We start from the raw sequence: 19076 nt of genomic DNA, 5'->3' as shown, positions 1-19076 counted from the left end.
ATTTGGATAGCAGTGATCATACATGACACGGCCGATTAGTGCGTGCTGATAATTTTTAAGACATCAACATGTTAATTTACATGCAGGCGCATAAGGATTTAAACAAAATAAAGTGTTTTAAAAGGTAGACTTTCATTATACATGCACAAAATTTGTTTTAATATAATATTGGTTACTTAAAACAAATAATTATCACACTCCTCAGTTTGCTTTGTAGCGCCACAATCGTGAAAATAGCGCATTACAGTGGTGTATGCATGTCAAAAATCGGCCGTCCTTGGTGCGGCTTATATGGCGGTGCGGCTTATACGCCGACGTTTGAATCTTATTTTACCAATTTTTCGGACCTGCGGCTTATACTCCGTGCGGCCAATATGCCGGAAATTACGGTAATAAGGAATTTGAATTGGATGAGGTGTCATTTAAAGCATAAAAGCAGTCCTTTAGTCTGGTAAAGAAACCTGTAAGTTCATTGTTGACGACAACTGCCATTTTCGATGTGATGGGTCACATTTGGTTTGTTCACTGAGGTAATGTATTTAAGCTGCAATGAATCCATTCCCCAATACTGTTAACTTCTTTTAAAAATTGTTATCCAGCTACCTGTGACAAAGTCCCTGGTGCATACATAAGACTGGCCAGAGCAACAATAGGCCTATTAGCTTCCAGCAAGGCAGTCACACTTGGTTGGGCTACACGTAACAGCAATCTGCCATTCGATAGACTGGCTTGGAACATCAAAGCAGGATCTGTTGAGAGAAACAAAAATATTAACCCCATGATGAGAACTACCTGCTTATTGGTCGAAAAGGAGTTTTCATTATCAATTGGACCAATCAGCCACATTGTTAGAATAATTTCACCATGCAAAAAATTGGGGCAAATTATTTGCAAAAATTCATTCTGCTTGGTGATTAAAATGAAGATATCATGTAATTGAGCAATCAGAGGCAATGTTAGATCGGCAGGTAGTGCTCACAGGATTAAGAGGGATAACAAAAAAGTTATGGCATTACAAATTTCTGGGAAGAGTGATGACAAGTTATACAAACAGGTTTGTAAACCATATTTCCTGACTACCTTCAGTGAGGTAAAATGTATATAGACGAATCTAAATTCACGCATTCCTGCACCTGACTAGCAGCCTTTAGTTGGGTAGCCGTCGGCTACAATGCACTCAAAATGTGAAATGATGCGGCCTTGGCGGAAATTTTAAACTGCATTCCATCACCCGTTTTACACCTTAATACATAATAATCGGATTAACTACACGCGGTATCTATGCATTGATGTACTTGCGAACAAAAGGACTATGTATGAATAGATGCGATGGGATTACCTGCGGAATTATCTCTATTATATATATTATTCTATTAACCCTCCTCGTCCCTGCATCTTCTCTAGGTGTTAGGCGGCTTTTATTTGCACAATTGGACGCTCAAAACACCAGGTTGGTGCTAGCGGCTACCCAAAGATGTCCGACCAAATGCTGACCATGGCTCGTTGGATTCGTCTATAGGTTAACAAACTTCCTGATTTCTACCCTATGCCTAGTTCCACCAGTCAGAGTTGTTGAAACAAAATTCCCCAAACGGAGTTTTCACCATGCACCACTATATCTGCAGTGGCAGATTCAAAGCTTATGTGCTAATCTAATCCCACCAGGCATAGAAGGGCTATTGGTCCATACAAGGTAATGCAACCGTGTAAACGCACTGATTCCAAGTCTGCCACTGCAAAATCCAAGTTTTTACTCTCAACTTGAGACAAGATACACTATACATATACTACCTTTTGAAAATCAGAACATTTGGGAACCCAATGTCAACATTTCCTTTTGTTTTCTGTTATTCATGCAAAGTTTCGCCAGCCCAGGTTGTGAACTTGTGACCTTATATAGGGTCACACCTCCGAGGTTAGGAACCCTGATGTCTAGGATGAGGATGACACGTACCTGCTATTTGTCTAGCAACCCATCTAAAGTGAAGCATCATTTCTAACCATTGACCATTCACAAATGGCAACTGCATATTGATGACATCATTCTCTGCTTGACACAACCTGTTATCAAATAAAATCAATAGTCTGAATTAACAAAATGGGCTGTTCCATTTATCCACACTCCCCCTGTGGAAGATTTAGCTGAAGTCTTCCACAGAGGGAGTATGAGTTTCGAATAGAATAGATAAGTGGCTAACCTCTATTTGAAATACTCACTCCAGCTGTAGAAGATATAGGTAAAGTCATAATAGAGGGGGAGTATGGGTTTCAAAATGATTAACCCGGCCCAATTACATTTGAAAAACACACTCCTCCTATGGAAAATATTTCCAAAATCTTCCACAGGGGTAGTGTGGATTTTAAATGGAATAGCCCAATCAATGCCATCAAAGGCTTATTTACAGTCTCCTTGATCAAGTTTTTAAATTTTGTTTAAATTCAGTTGAAAAAGATTCAGGACTTTTGGCATTCCCCATTTATACTTTGATCTGTATGTAATAGAATGGAAGCTTTGACACAGTTACACACAAGGTAAATGTTACATGTGATATGTGTGCATTCTGTGCAAGCAGGTAATACACTCTGATGCTGATGAACACACACTTGATGTAAGATTTCTTTGATGCGCAGATGAACTAATCACATAATTTCCCTCTATTAGCACAGTGGCACTAATCATACAGGCTCGGACTCATGATCGAACTCAAACCCTGGTGGTGCTCCTGTGTTGCGACCTTAGACAAGGTCCTTAGTCTTTCTGTTTCTCTCCATCTTGGTGTATAAATGTGTACTGGCACATAATTATAGTGCTGGTAAGGTAAAACAGACTTATGTGCCAGATGAGTGGCAAACCCCGACAACAATTTAAGTCGGTGGAGTGTGGCCCAAATGCTAAGGAAAAGAGATCGTCCCTTTGGCCTGTGAGCATAGCTCTGGAGACACCCTTACCTATACCTTTATCCTATTACAAACTGGTCAAAACGATAAAAGGCTGGTGGTCCTTGGGAATTAGTTATAGTTGCCATACACCTTTGTTTCCAATGGACATTTTATTGTGAAATGTCATTGTACAAGGAATACATAAAAAAATGTTCCACATAGCCCCTGAATGAAAAGTATTTAATTATCTTTGTAATCACTGAAAAAGCATTTGGTGTGAATTTTACATCCGAACTAAGTGCTATTAAAATTTTATGAGCCTTTTTATTTTACATGTAAAGTCTATGGGGGTGACGATTAGAAATGGACAGCAATATTGAAAAATCCTCATTTTGGGCCATTTTAGACACTAAAATGCCCATAAAAAGAATAGCACCTAGTACGGAAGTAAAATTCACACACAATGCTACCTGAGTGAGTACAAACATAATTAAATACATTTCATTAGGGGGCTATAGCAAAAACAAAAAATGTCCTATACCTTAATGGTTATGGAACAAAGTGCACAGTCTGCCAAAAAAACCCCAATGAAATATGATGTAGTTCTGCAGCATAAATCATACTTACTTGTAATAATCCAAGAACAGGTATAAAACACTTGGTAGTTTTTCCTTGACACAGTACTCCATGAATTGTTGGTTGAATTCTTGTACATTGGATGCACCTCCTTCCTGCTGTATCACAGGTATAGCAGACGGCTTGGAGAACAGAAGGTTGTTGGCACCAAGGCGATACACAAGTCTCCTCAGGTTGCTGAATTCTGCACTGCTGAAAACGCCTCTCCTGTTTGGGGTACCATAAATTCACTTTTACCAATCTAAGATTTGAATTATTGTGAATATTTTTTGAGTATAACAGACTACAACACATGTATGTTTTATTTGTCCAAAGTTGGTTGCTGGTACTAAACAATCATGTTTATAAAATCTAAAATTGTTCCCAATTATTGAAGTAGAGAAATGGAGAAAAAAAACCTTGTCTGTCCATAGAACATTTTTTCCTAATGGACAACCTTGATTGCAACAACAAGCATAAACCTTACAAAAAAAAGTATTGGTTAGATAAATAAGAACTTTCACAGTACCTTACTAACTAGCTCCAATGGGCAAGTTAATATCTAAATTTGTTTTGGGTGTGTGGGTTTTGGGGGAGAAGAAGGGAGGATAGAAAGGGGGAAGGGGGAGGGCATATTATAACAATGCTATGAAAGCCCAACTGGACATTTTCCATGTAAATAACGGACCATGGTAATTCCCGTAGTTACCTTGCTAATTCATTCAGTATTCTCTCCCTCAGATAAGTAGTACAGTACTGCAACTGATCAGCTAGTGTTTTAGGTAGGGCTGGATTCCACCCTACTGGGCCTTATGGTTGCTGGTTGGATAAGCTTACCTTGCTAACTCATTCAGTACTCTCTCCCTCAGATAAGTAGTACAATACTCCAACTGATCAGCTACTTGATGGCCTAGTGTTTTAGGTAGGGCTGGATTCCACCCTACTGGGCCTGATGGTTGCTGGTTGGATAAGCTTACCATGCTAACTCATTCAGTACTCTCTCCCTCAGATAAGTAGTACAATACTGTAATTGATCAGCTACTTGATGGCCTAGTGTTTTAGGTAGGGCTGGATTCCACCCTACTGGGCCTGATGGTTGCTGGCTGGATAAGCTTACCTTGCTAACTCATTCAGTACTCTCTCCCTCAGATAAGTAGTACAATACTGTAATTGATCAGCTACTTGGTGGTCTAGTGTTTTGGGTAGGGCTGGATTCCACCCTACTGGGCCTTATGGTTGCTGGTTGGATAAGCTTACCTTGCTAACTCATTCAGTACTCTCCCTCAGATAAGTAGTACAGTACTGCAACTGATCAGCTACTTGATGACCTAGTGTTTTAGGTAGGGCTGGATTCCACCCTACTGGGCCTTATGGTTGCTGGTTGGATAAGCTTACCTTGCTAACTCATTCAGTACTCTCTCCCTCAGATAAGTAGTACAATACTCCAACTGATCAGCTACTTGATGACCTAGTGTTTTAGGTAGGGCTGGATTCCACCCTACTGGGCCTTATGGTTGCTGGTTGGATAAGCTTACCTTGCTAACTCATTCAGTACTCTCTCCCTCAGATAAGTAGTACAATACTCCAACTGATCAGCTACTTGATGGCCTAGTGTTTTAGGTAGGGCTGGATTCCACCCTACTGGGCCTTATGGTTGCTGGTTGGATAAGCTTACCTTGCTAACTCATTCAGTACTCTCTCCCTCAGATAAGTAGTACAATACTCCAACTGATCAGCTACTTGATGGCCTAGTGTTTTAGGTAGGGCTGGATTCCACCCTACTGGGCCTTATGGTTGCTGGTTGGATAAGCTTACCTTGCTAACTCATTCAGTACTCTCTCCCTCAGATAAGTAGTACAATACTGTAATTGATCAGCTACTTGATGGCCTAGTGTTTTAGGTAGGGCTGAATTCCGGCCCTGCTGGGCCTGATGGTTGCTGGTTGGATAAGCTTACCTTGCTAATTCATTCAGTACTCTCTCCCTCAGATAAGTAGTACAATACTGTAATTGATCAGCTACTTGATGGCCTAGTGTTTTAGGGAGGGCTGGATTCCATCCTACTGGGCCTGATGGTTGCTGATTGGATAAGCTGGATTCTATCCACTGCTCTATATGGACCCATTCACTGTGTGTAGTCAGGTAATTCCACAGGGAATTCTGGCTGATAGGGAATTGTATGGGTGTATCTAAAAACAAACAAAAGCAAAATAACTATGAAGCATAAACAATTTTGTAAAACTTTCATAATATTCAACAGGATTAACAAAAAGTTGTGAAAACACTTGTCTTTAATGGTCATATAATATCATCCTTAACAATGGCTACCTTGATCTATTTGAAAGCAGTTATTATATCCATCAGATGTGGCTACTTTTTCCAGTATCAAAACCCCTGTGATCTTGGCCATGACTGAATCCCTGGTAGCATATGCGCAATTGCTACCAGTGCTTGACCATCGGCAATTGTCTCTAGATCACTGCAATAATTTGCAAGTATGTCTGTGGAAGACATGACCTTAATCTCACAAACAGGGGGTGTATATTTCGAATGGGGTAACCACATTCAGGTAACCCCATTTGAAATTCACACTCCCTGTGAGGGCGATTAAGGTCATGTCTTCCATAGAGGGTGTATGGATCCGTTTTAATATCATTTTCCCTATACATGGGTGTGAGAGGCCACAGACCAAAAGAGGAAAATTACTCAAAAACAGCGTAAAATCAGGGTAAAAGTGACAAATATGGCCTGAAAATAAAAGAAAACGCATAAATTTTGCCAACAAAAAATGAGGAAAAAATGACAAAAAAGTAACATTTCATGAAACTACACCTTTGTTTTTGGCAGACAGTAATTTCTCAATCAGTATCCTTTCCCTAGTCTCCTGGTCCCAGTGTTTCACCCAGTCTAGTAGGATATCTGCATAGTTGAAATTCTCACAGTTTGGTGCTTCGGAGGAGACTAATTCGCCGGTCACAATGCTGGTAGCGAGGAACTCTTGAGCCACAGTGTTGACAGGAATCTTTGGAACAGATTGTTCTGACCAAGCCCTGTATCATATAACAATAAAGAGAGTCAAATTAATTGAGCAATAACAATTTCCTGCAGGTTTACAATGTGTTTTAGGGAGCAGTCATTATTAATGCCATGGGGGAATGCATTTTTTTTGTGGAGCAGGTGGGGGAATCCAACATTTTTTGCCAGGAAAGAGGGGGAATGTGACATTTTAAATGGAAAATTTTCCTAAAAATAAGGGGGAAAGTGACATTTTTCATCAAAAAAATGTTGAAATGCCGTAAAAAGTTACCAGCCCCTTAAGAAAGAACGCCAAACAAAACTTATTTCTTTACATATACTACAGACCAAGCTGCATAAATATATTAGATGTGTTCCTGCAACATTGGTTAATTATTATTCCTGATATTAGTACTCAATCATCTCCGCACATTTTTTAAAATATGGGTTCTATACTTTTTTCACCCTATAAGTAGCAAAATTTATACCATTGTGGATTGATATTGAATGGCATGGTCACAGTTTAGCACAGCACCTATGCTAAACACACCTTGCGTACTGCGTGATTGGCATGTGTTTATGTGAATTTACATGACTTATAGGTTGGACAAAGTATAGCCTAAGAAATTGGACTAGAAACCCAGGACTCTGTACACTTTGAATGTTTAAGGCTATGGGATATCCACCATACTGAATTATCACTCATCATGTACTATTGTCATTTTAATGATATTCATGACATCACTTTAACAAAGAACTTGATTATTTGATTAATTTTCTTCTTTCAGGTGGTGTATATTACTAAGAAACCATCACTGCAGTAAAGCTTACCCTTTATCACTCTCCAATGCTATTGACTTGGCTTTCTCAAATGACCGGCATGCGTACAATCGTCCTAGTTGATTCACAAATGCAATGGCTTCTTCCTCTTCCTTGTTGAATTCCCCCATCTGGCTTAGATGGTTTATCTTTATACAAAAGTAGAGAGCAAATTATTACTAGCGCTAGAAATGTGTTATATTGATAATTGACTAAAACAAAAGGGAACAAACCAAAAGATCAGTGTAGCCCTATAAACATAACTAATATACATTCCAGTTATGGTGAAACCTGACGCGTTGGACAAATTCCATTCAATGTCAGAGCAGATTTGAGTGTGTTAATGCAATTTCATCCCCATTTTATCAACATCTAGCATTCATTTTGCTTAACCATATCCAACAGGAAACATATATGCTGATCCACAGCAGCTGAAGAGAGTATCCCATCATGCATTGAAGTATATCTGCTTGCTCCGTAACAAAAAAAAAAAAAAAATAAGCAAGAGCTGCTTTTTGAAAGCCATGGACATTTTTACACTTTAGAGATCATATTTTTCAAACAAAAGTCAAAGTAGCACTGATTTAATCCAGTAATTGAAAATTGAAGTGAGGGATTTTGTGTACACTTTATATATGGCATGTGCAGTTCTATCTAAGCATAATGGGATAAACCTAGCTATCAGCTGCTGTGATGCTGATATACTTCAAAGTCATGATACATTTACCACATACCATTGAATATAAACATGATATGAAACCAAAACATGAAAGTCTAGCTAGAAATATCTATTAATCTCTGCTACAGTGAAATAAAAATGATTACTGAAACATTTGTGAGTTATTTAAGTTTGCAAATAGCCCAGTAAGAATTTATATACATCTAAATTATAAATTGCTGCTATACAAGTTTGAAAGTAACATTTTATTTCTGGATTCCCTGCAAAAACTGGTAATGTAAAAAAAAATCAAGTGCAAATATCTTCAAAATTGTTGAGCAGGATATATTTTTTCCCAATAAACAAACCAGAAAAAACACACACACATATAAACAAACTGTTTTGACCATTTCTATTTGCACTGAAATTTCAACATACATAGACCTATGATAGGGGTAATGTGAGCCGAAACCCTCTGCAATAGTACCCGAGATCATTTAAAACAAACATAGCTACTTACCAAGAAATCTCTCAAACTGTTGTTTGCTGTGAACAAGCATATCTTCTTCAGTTCTGCATTCACATTGTAGCCCTAGGCATAACAAAACCAATACAGAACATTGAGTTATAATAATTATATAACCAATGTAAATACAATACATTCCCATCCATGCATCCACCACTTCCTTACTTTCCTTTCTCCCTCCCTCCCTCCAGCCATCCACCCACCATTACACCTGTCCCATCCTATCCCTTCTCAGGTATGAAAACTTATCATAACATTCTGTAAATTTGGACTGAAAACACTGAAAAGGTGAATCAAACAGGCTGAAATCCACTGAAACTTATCCATGCCATCTGCCCATCCATCCAAAATGTCATTAACACACTAGATCAGATGTTTTATTCATTACACATACCATGTTTTGCAGCATTCCACAAGCAGTGTCTAAATCTGCTACCAGTAGAGCATCCAACACGACATCAAGTCCTCTGCTGATGAGGCCACTCATCTCACTGGGTAAACTCCCTGTGGTATCTCCCTTATGCAGATAGGCTTGTAGTACAGGCAGTGTGCGATTCAAGATAGCATCTTTGATGAGATCCTTGGATTACAGGGAAGAAAATGGATAATGACAGTTTAAAACAAGATAATGATAATTATAGAATGGCTATTAAAAGTGGTGCCTACAGACAATCACACAACATTTTTGCTCAATGATAAAATTGGTTTCATATCATTTTTCCTTCCAGGATTTCCTTAAGACCCAGAGATAGCTTACGCTTCCCACAATGCATTGCTTCCCTGCATTGATTTGATATTCAGTGCAACATGGGCCAATAGTGACTAAAAATACCTAATTAACCCTAATGCCTGAAGGAATTTTTGGCGACTGGAAGGGAAAGAAGGGAGAAATAAAGAGAGAAAACAAACAAAGAAGTTGTTGGCTCTGGGTGGGATTCGAACCCGAGACCCCTCGCATGCCAGGCAGTAGGCCGCCGACACTTAACCACAGGTCTTACGCTGGCCGGGTCAGCGAAGTCGTGCCCATATATCACTTAGGGTGATTGCGTCAGCACATCCCGTGGGATGCATGCATGCGCCATGCAGCTGTTTGTAGTGTTTTGTAGTACTCAGGCTTGTTAGGGTTATTAGAGCTCATCCAGATCTTGCAATTGAGGTATTTTTTTTTGTCCCTATTGACCCATGTTGCACTGAATAGCAAATCTATACAGGGAAGAACTGCATTGTGGGATATCTTCTCTGCTTTAGACTATTATACAAAATATGCTAGATGCAAACAGGTTGGCATTGACAATTATTAATAAATTACAAAATTGTGTGAAAGGAGACTGTGGAAAATGGCTGCCTTATGTCCGCTGATTCTAAACAAAAATATTTTGGACATTTTGAAAAACATTCCTGAGAAAAGATCCTACATAAATACAAAGACTGTGTAAGAGTCTACTTTCCATCCAAACCAATTAATAATCTTCAATAAAGTGATATCATCAGTATTGAGACAGAACAAATGATAATGTTGCTTCTGCCATTCTGCTGCAATGTTAGACTTCTACACATCTTTATTATTCATGGTCATGAAGAAGACATTATGTGACCTTTTGGGCCCTTTATTTAAAAACCGAATATGGTGTTCAACTTTTTGTTACATTCCCAATTAGGTCAAAATAAAGGATAAATACTGCACAACATAGTGATAGCATCTTACCTGTGGTGTCAAACCACCCCATGATGCTGTTACTCCCTGAGGACAAAGGTTCTCTGGCAATGATATGTCCACTGCACCATCAGTTGCATCTGAAATCAAGAGAAGAAAATATCATATAAAACAATCTATAGAGGTAGTCATTGTGACGTCAACGCCGCCATCTTGTGGGTACGGAGTGCCGTGTTGCTAAGATCACTGCGTTGACGCTTGACTGAAGAGGTGCATCACGCGCTGCGACTTCCGCGTAATTGGGGGCAGTTATGAATGAGGTTAATGACTTTGTATCAGTTATTTTTCAGGTATTGTGAAATATCTAAACATTGTGCTTTGGACCTCGGAATATCCCTCGAGGCTGTGCCCCTCGGGATATTCCTTGAATGTTAAAATATTTCACAATACCCTCAGAACAACTGATGCCCAGTCATTAACCTCTAATTAACAAGCAAGTTGACCAGAAAATTAAGCCTACTCTTTCTATATTAGAATCTAATCTAATGCCAGGCATTAAGGTGTGTGCATACTTCGCAGAAGCTCCTACCTTAGTGACTGGCTGCTTTAATTGCATAGTTTATTATAGCCTATGGGATGCACTTGTTGCTTTCAAATGTACAAGTTGTGTCCGAATTAAATATACGAACAGTAGTATGAGACCTGGGGGCACTTAACACAGATGAACTTAGGGGCATATTCCCTTGAAAAGACCTCCATTTTGGACTGCCAAGCTCCTACCTGAAGATTACCGAAACAAAGTGTTGACACACTCTTGATTTTGATAATTTCAGCTCTAAAAGACCCCCAAATTGATCATTCCTTTCATTTCTGTTATTCTAAAGATAATTTTCAACCAGAAAGCCAAGGAAGACTCTTGATTTGGATAGTACACAGCTCTGAAAGACCTCCCTTCAGTAGGCCGTACCGTCATTTCAAGCTCTGCAGGGAACATAAACCAATATACACATAAAAAAAACTTTACTGTGCTCCCTCTCCTTGAGGTACAAGATAGCTACAGTTAGCTGTATCTGTAATATATTTGCCTTAAATCGACATTAAGTAAGTATGACAAAATATGATACCTTCACCAACTGCCTCTTTGTCTGCCTTCAACCATCTAGGACACTCTTTCAGATACAGTCTGAGCTCTGCCACATAAGCCATTAGTTTCCTAAGACTCTCATTCAGCTCCTCCTCTGAGGGACCTGTAGACTCCAAACTGACTCCATGTTGTCTGCTGCCCAAAGCTACAAAATGGAAGGAAACCAGAGTTGAAGAGCTATATCTGTATTTGGATTGTGACCTGATCTTTCTTTTCAGTCAATCAATTTTTAATTTTTTTTACTACATCATTAATCCTGACATCAACAGTAGGCAACTACTTCGTCAATACCTTTGTCAGCAGCGGGTAACTACTTTATCAATACATTATCAGCATCAGATAGCTACTTCATCAATACATTATCAGCAGTATATAGCTACTTCATCCATACCTTATCAGCAGTAGATAGCTACTTCATAAATACTATTAACAGTAGATAGCTACTTCATCAATACCTTATCAGCAGTAGATAGCTACTTCATCAATACTATTAACAGTAGATAGCTACTTCATCAATACCTTATCAGCAGTAGATAGCTACTTCATCAATACCTTATCAGCAGTAGATAGCTATTTCATCAATACTATTAACAGTAGATAGCTACTTCATCAATACCTTATCAGCAGTAGATAGCTACTTCATCAATACCTTATCAGCAGTAGATAGCTACTTCATCAATACTATTAACAGTAGATGGTTATTTGACCTATCCTTATCAACAGCAGATATATTCATCACAACAGATATCAGCAGTAGGTACCTAATATGTCAATACTTTTATTACTGTAGTACCTTATTTGTTCCATTAATCTAACAGGGTGCTTAACAAAGTCATTTTGGGTGGGCACTTATTTTTTACATTGTTTAAGCTGACAATATGTAAAAAAGGCACAAAATATTCATCCATCATCATCAGTGTGTCATATGTTTCAAACCATGATTCAGATTGGCAAGGGCATTTAATAAACTAATATCACAGTTTGCTTGTTGTAAAGTCACTGGGTGGGCACTTATTGGGGCATGGGCGGCTAATGGAATGAATACGGTAGATGACTACTTCATCAATACCCTTAGGCCAAAACAATGTTATGTTGCCCTGTAGTATGGACATAACGGGACAGTTAGTTGTCCGTCATTTTTTTCTTCTTCTGAAGTTTTAACATTCCTAAAAAATAACTAAATTCAGCTAAATGTCATAATGAGGTCGACAATTTGATAATAAGCCTACCACTGAATAATCTGTTGATGACTACATCTTTCATCCAGATATCAACAGCAGATATACTTCAATACTGATAAAAATATATCAGCAGTAGATAACTACCTTATCAATACAGATAGCCACTGCAATAATACTGATATCAGTATTAGATAGTTACTTTATCAATACTCTTATCAACAGTAGTATGTATTGAAGTCTATATGCAGGCCAGGTCAAAGGTTAAACATTCTTGTTCTTTGCTTTTCAATATTATTGAGGCAAATTCCCTGTATTTGGTCTGCTATGTGTAAGATACTCATGTAACAAGGATAAGGTGTTATTATTATTATTATTAAAGTTGTGTTTGTTAAACGTGTGACCTGATCTGATACAAGGTGCCTAAAGTCAAGAATGTTTTACTTTGATTATGAGCTTGTACTAAAGATACACTTTCATCACAAATGTTGAAGACTCCTTAGTATACACAATCTGCTTGCAAAGATAATCAAGAGGTCAACTGTCAACCAGAGTTAAGCACCACTTACCCTCAAGAGCATTCTGAATAAGTTTGGTTTGATATCCTAGAGTGAGATCCAACAACTGCATAGAGTACTGTCTGGACTGTGGTTCCTTGATATTATCTCTAATAGAGGTCATCAAGAGGTCAACTGCTAACCAGAGTTAAGTACCACTTACCCTCAACAGCATTTTGAATCAGTTTGGTTTGATATCCTAGAGTGAGATGCAACAACTGCATTGAGTACTGTCTTGACTGTGGTTCCTTGATATTATCTCTAATAGAGGTCATCAAGAGGTCAACTGCTAACCAGAGTCAAGCACCACTTACCCTCAACAGCATTCTGAATCAGTTTGGTTTGATATCCTAGAGTGAGATGCAACAACTGCATAGAGTACTGTCTGGACTGTGGTTCCTTGATATTATCTCTAATAGAGGTCATCAAGAGGTCTACTGCTAACCAGAGTTAAGCACCACTTACCCTCAACGGCATTTTGAATAAGTTTGGTTTGATATCCTAGAGCGAGATGCAACAACTGCATTGAGTACTGTCTGGACTGTGGTTCCTTGATATTATCTCTAATAGAGGTCATCAAGAGGTCAACTGCTAACCAGAGTCAAGCACCACTTACCCTCAACAGCATTTTGAATTAGTTTGGTTTGATATCCTAGAGTCAGATGCAACAACTGCATTGAGTACTGTCTAGACTGTGGTTCCTTGATATTATCTCTAATAGAGGTCATCAAGAGGTCAACTGTTAACCAGAGTTAAGCATCACTTACCCTCAACAGCATTTTGAATCAGTTTGGTCTGATATCCTAGAGTCAGATGCAACAATTGCATTGAGTATTGTCTGGACTGTGGTTCCTTGATATTATCTCTAATAGAGGTCATCAAGAGGTCAACTGCTAACCAGAGTTGTATGAGGTCAGAGGTCCTGGCAGGTGATGTGGGTTGCATAGCTGTGGGGCTGGAAGCTGTTGAGGCGGTGGGTTGTCGTACATGGAACACTGCATTGTGAGAACATATAAGAAATCGTTGGAACAAGAATATTTTGGAAACGTTCATATGTATTCACTAAATGGTAACAACTGCAGATTCCACACCACCTAACAGAAATCTGGTTGATGGAAATCGGTATTATTGGTGGTGGTGCTTCTAAGAAAATGGTTGCAAACTTAATTAAAGATTAAAATGAGCAGCAATTTGCAAGATATTAGCTAAAATTTGGATTCATCATGATATAATGTTCAATCCTGCAAGTCTAAATCAAATGTGATCTTGATCAAGTGATATTTTAACGATTTTAAGCACCCACTTTTTCTGTTTTCTGTATGGAAATTCTAGCTTGATTTTAGCCTGAGTCCCAGTTAGCTTAGATTTCAAGGGCCAGCTGTAAATATAATGAAGATCATCTTGATGTTTTTCCTATTCTTAAGGGCTGGCTTCAATCATCAACTGTTGTTAAAAAGTGGGTTGCTCCTGTGAAGAAAAAATTGTGTTTTTCAAAGGCAAGCATCTCTATGGGACAGACATAGTCTGTTCTTTGAAAAAAAAACCCACAAGAACATGGTTTGCTGTTTTTATAGTAACAGTCCCAATAATATGAAATTTAGAAATAACATTCTGGATTCATGTTGATAACAATTCATATTTCAATTTGTCTACCAATATCACCCTCCCAAAGAATTTCACCTGAAAACCTAAGTATATTCAATCCCTGCTGAGTCCTGATTTTTTTCTCTCTCAATATTTTCATGTCAGTTTGCTCAAGCCTGATTAACGTCACTTGAAAACCTATGTATTAGATTATGAATATATTTCTGAATTCTAAGTATTATACTACATCTTATTCAATTGACTGATTATAGAACAATAATTTATCAGTTTCTCACCATTTTCCCTGCTCTTCAAATAGAATGCCACCGTATCAAGTTGTCTGTGTCGGAGACCAACCTCAAGAGCATGGATAGGAATGGAGCAATGGTCCCAACTATTCTGTAGACATAGTGATTCTGCTACACTGGCACTCTTGTATATCATGAGCTATACAAAATAATACATAATCATGATTTAGCATAGAAAACAATCATTTGGTGAGTAAAATAAAGAAACAAGAAAAAAACATGTAAAGGGGACGAATCTGTGTTCACAGGCCGGAGTGCGCAACTCTATTGTGAAGCAATTAGGCGAAACTGTTAGCTTCCCAGCATTGAATAAAGTTGGTATCCATTTATACACTTGAGCGGGGAGAGGTAATGGTGTGAAGAGCATTGCCTAAGTGCACAACATGTTGACGATGCAGGAACTTGACCCACAACCTGGATCTATCTCGTGATTGTAAGTCGAATTCTTAGACCACTGTGCTGAGTTCAACATTCTAACTATTTTGAATATTAAAAGTTAGCGTAATTGCAACTACTGTGTGTAAAAATCTTCCAAAGTGACAGTGCACCAGGTTACCTATTCAGCAAATAATATACACATGATTTCAATGATATTAAAGCTTACTTTTGATGCAAACATGCCAATATGCTGACTTACTCCATACTAAATTATTTCCATTGTGGTGAGGTGAAAACAAATTGGGCTTATGACTTTCAAATTATGACTTTCAAATTAATTATGACTGCCATTAAACACTTTCATTTGAAATAAAATTTCCCACATGAAATTGGGGCAATTTGCTTTTGACAACATCATGCAGATTAATTGCTTTTTGTGATTGTCATCCAGTGATTCATTTCTCTCATCCAAAACATCCTTTAGTGATTGGTGTGTACCAACATTAAAGCTATACCAATATAAGCTTACCTGGTTGACCAAGGTTTCTTGATGTGCATTGCAAGCTAAGACCTCTATATCCGACTTTGATATCAGCAGTGGTGGGTGGTTGAATTGATGGCTTCCTGCTAGTACTGTGCATTCGGTGAAGCTTTATGTAACAAATAATAACATTACTTTATTATTAAAACATTACAATTTTATTCTTTCTCTAAAAACTCCATTATTTTCTAGGGTATTGATTAGACTGCTGCCCTCAGTCGTCAACCGTCTGGATTGACGACTGAGAAAACTACGTGGAAAAAAAGTGACGGATTTTGCAACAGGATTCCTGTGGCATAGAGCATCTTAGTTGTGTCCAAATTGACCTTTTGACCGAGTTTGTTGTTTTTAGAAGTTCAGAGCGCGATCTTGTCACAGCGGGCGCGGGTACAGCGACGCTTGATACGTGAGCGCCGCTAGTCAGTCGCTTCACGGCGCACAACTGAAGTCGCATTGAATAGTTTTCAGAAGTCCGTCATGATATTGGCTGTAAGATAATCAGTCGTCACTACGAAGCATACACAGTACATGCGAAGTGTAGACGGCTGATTGGAATTAGTCTAGGGTATTGATACTGAGATGTTAAGCTTAACAAGTTGCAGTATTTCTGTGTTGCATTTGACTTATCATTAGATTGAAATCTCTTTTTTCTTTAAACTGATTGCACACTGACAACTTGATTACTTGTTTAAAAATCCAGCAGAATTTTTAATAAAATGTAAGTGTTTTGTCAGGTAAATCACTGAATGGCTCCTTTAAACTATCACATAAATCAAGTTCTCAATTTCTAAAATGTCAGCTCCTCCAGACCTAATTATATTGAAAATGTGATATTATCAGTACAGGAGGCTGATGTTGGCAACTGCAATTGATTTATGGTAACATGTCAATTCAGTAACAAGAGACCAGGCGAAAAAAAAAACCCAATAGTACAAAAGCAGTAAATATTGCTTGGAATTGTATGTTGGTCACTGTCTTTGGATTGACAGCCTTTTCCTTAATTTATTTGAATAAAAGTATAATTATGGATCTACTTTAACAGTTGTTTTTTTTCAAAGTTCATGTTGAGATCCTAAACTCATTTTAAAATACTTAACACATTTGTGACTATTTGCATGGTTTTACACTGTAAAGATGCACATAATGGCACATATGGGCTCCTTGGGGGTAAATTTCACATACAAACAGACAGCTCCCTCCTCTGAAAATCTCAACAAGAGTGAAATGGCCATGCCCTTATTAGCTGGTGGGAATTTTACAGGAGGGCACTTTTAGTTTGTGCCTAAAAGTCCAGTATGTCAAGGGAGCCCATATGCGCCATCAGTTGAATCTTTACGGTTTATATATACATGACACAGGCACCCCTACTCAAAATATGGCAAAATTAGAAACGTAAACGGAATATAAATATTTTGTCAGGTAAATCACTGAATGGCTCCTTTAATCTTATCACATAAATCAAGTTCTCAATTTCTAAAATATCAGCTCCTCCAGACCTAATTAAATTTAAAGCATATTGTAATCACTTGACAGCAGTGTGAGGCTGCTGTATGTTGCCAACTGTAATTGATTTATGGGCACAAATTTGATAAATTAAGTAGGAGTATGCATCCTGTACAAGAACACAACAGAGAATGATTGCTCACTACAAGAGCAGTGGTGGCACAAGGTATTTGGTGGGTTTTTTTTTTTTGGGGGGCACATTGTTGGGGGAAGTGAATGGGGGGTCAACACATTTTGAATAAAATTGTCTCAAAAAGTTGAAATTTATGTAATTTTGGGTTTTTAAGGCTGATAAAGCTGGGTGTGGGGGCAAACTGAGCGGGGCAAGAAAATATGGGGGGGCAATGCCCACTCCCCCATAGTGCTACCACTGTACAAGAGCTAACTGAACATAATTCAAATTAAAGGAAAGAGTGAACAGTTAATCAACCCAAAAGTTTAAAGTTAAATTAGATGGTATATAAATGAAATCTAGGCCAGTCCACAACACAACTGTAAAAAAGGCAAATTGAGAATGTGCCAGCATAGGGCCCGAAGCCACAACCTTGCATTATTAGTTGGATGCCATTTCCATTAGGCCACCACCATAATTTGTGTTTATAAATTTGCATAATGTAACATTTGATAGCTTCTTTAATTTATTGTAAAATAATTGACTTTCTTAATATTTTCCTTCCAAAATAGCTTCCTTCCTTCTTTCTTTCCTTCTTTCCCTTCCTTCCTCCCCTTCACCCTTTCATTCTTTCCTTCCTTCCTCCCTCCTTCCTTTCACCTTCTTTTTCTTTCTCTCTTTTTCTTTCCTTCTTTATTTCATTCCTTCCTCCCTCCATCCTTTCACCTTCTTCTTTCTTTCTCTCTCCTTCTTTCTTGGAACACTGTACTGTTGGGGTTTTCATTCTTCTCTTAATCATGAGCAAACATTTTGGGACACTTTGTTTATTTTGCGCATCCCCGCTCCTCTTAATTAATTTTAAATGTTAAAAATAGTGAAAGGTTAAGTTAATTTTTTCCATGGTCTCTGCTGTGTGCCAAGTGTACAAGAGTGTAAACACAGAAGTGATAAATAATCACGCTGCAGATTGGCTCATCAACGGTCTTGACAACAAAATAGATGACTCATTGGTCATTGACATGTAGAAGGGGACAAAACCACGCCACTTCTATGCGATCGCCGATCACCAGCGCGTACCTGGACCACGGAAGTATTAAAAAGTTAACTCAAGTTATGCTAAATTTTCTCCACCATAAAAAATGGTGAAACATATCATGTATTTTCAGTCTCATCTACAATTCACATGAATTTGATCCTCAAAACATCAAGTGTCCCAATGATTTCTCTCCTGATTGCAGGTATATGTATCTCTCTGTACACAGAGTAAGCATCAGAAAAAAACATGATCACGGTATTCGCAATCGCAATTGCATTTTTTGGGTGCAATTGCATAATTTTTTTCAAAAAATTTGAGAAAAAGAAATTAATAGACTCTAAATTACTTGTTATTCAAGGTTGGAACTGGAGAAATACTGCTTCTAAATTTAGAGTTAAAAATTCTAATTTTTTTTTTCAAAGCTGGATAAAGTTTTACATTTTAATTACTGTTGCTTCTATTGAATAGCCAAAGATGCGTTGAATTAGTATGCATTGCTAGCAGTTCAACAGAAGCAAGTACCTAGTTTAAATGTTCAACTTTATCCAGCTTCCTTATAGAAGTTTCCA

The 19076-nt window shown here is 38.0% G+C and overlaps 1 protein-coding gene across 1 annotated transcript in view; it reads right to left on the bottom strand.

Moving 5' to 3' along the window:
- LOC140170944 (spatacsin-like) overlaps positions 1-19076 on the bottom strand; it is a 78441-nt gene that overhangs the window by 45733 nt on the left and 13632 nt on the right. The window contains exons 6-19 of the mRNA XM_072194139.1: positions 15845-15965; positions 14926-15076; positions 13813-14040; positions 13209-13340; positions 11291-11455; positions 10218-10306; positions 8907-9092; positions 8507-8578; positions 7341-7477; positions 6327-6544; positions 5452-5683; positions 3508-3723; positions 1955-2061; positions 604-749 (exon numbers count right to left, since the gene is read on the bottom strand). Of these exons, the coding sequence (XP_072050240.1) occupies positions 604-749; positions 1955-2061; positions 3508-3723; positions 5452-5683; positions 6327-6544; positions 7341-7477; positions 8507-8578; positions 8907-9092; positions 10218-10306; positions 11291-11455; positions 13209-13340; positions 13813-14040; positions 14926-15076; positions 15845-15965 (2200 nt within the window). The remainder of the gene's footprint in view (positions 1-603; positions 750-1954; positions 2062-3507; positions 3724-5451; positions 5684-6326; positions 6545-7340; positions 7478-8506; positions 8579-8906; positions 9093-10217; positions 10307-11290; positions 11456-13208; positions 13341-13812; positions 14041-14925; positions 15077-15844; positions 15966-19076) is intronic.

The sequence above is a fragment of the Amphiura filiformis genome, chromosome 15 (assembly GCF_039555335.1).
Source record: "Amphiura filiformis chromosome 15, Afil_fr2py, whole genome shotgun sequence".
Taxonomy (NCBI): domain Eukaryota; kingdom Metazoa; phylum Echinodermata; class Ophiuroidea; order Amphilepidida; family Amphiuridae; genus Amphiura; species Amphiura filiformis.
The sequence above is the reverse complement of the archived record's forward strand: the minus strand, read 5'-3'. Positions and strand labels throughout refer to the sequence as shown.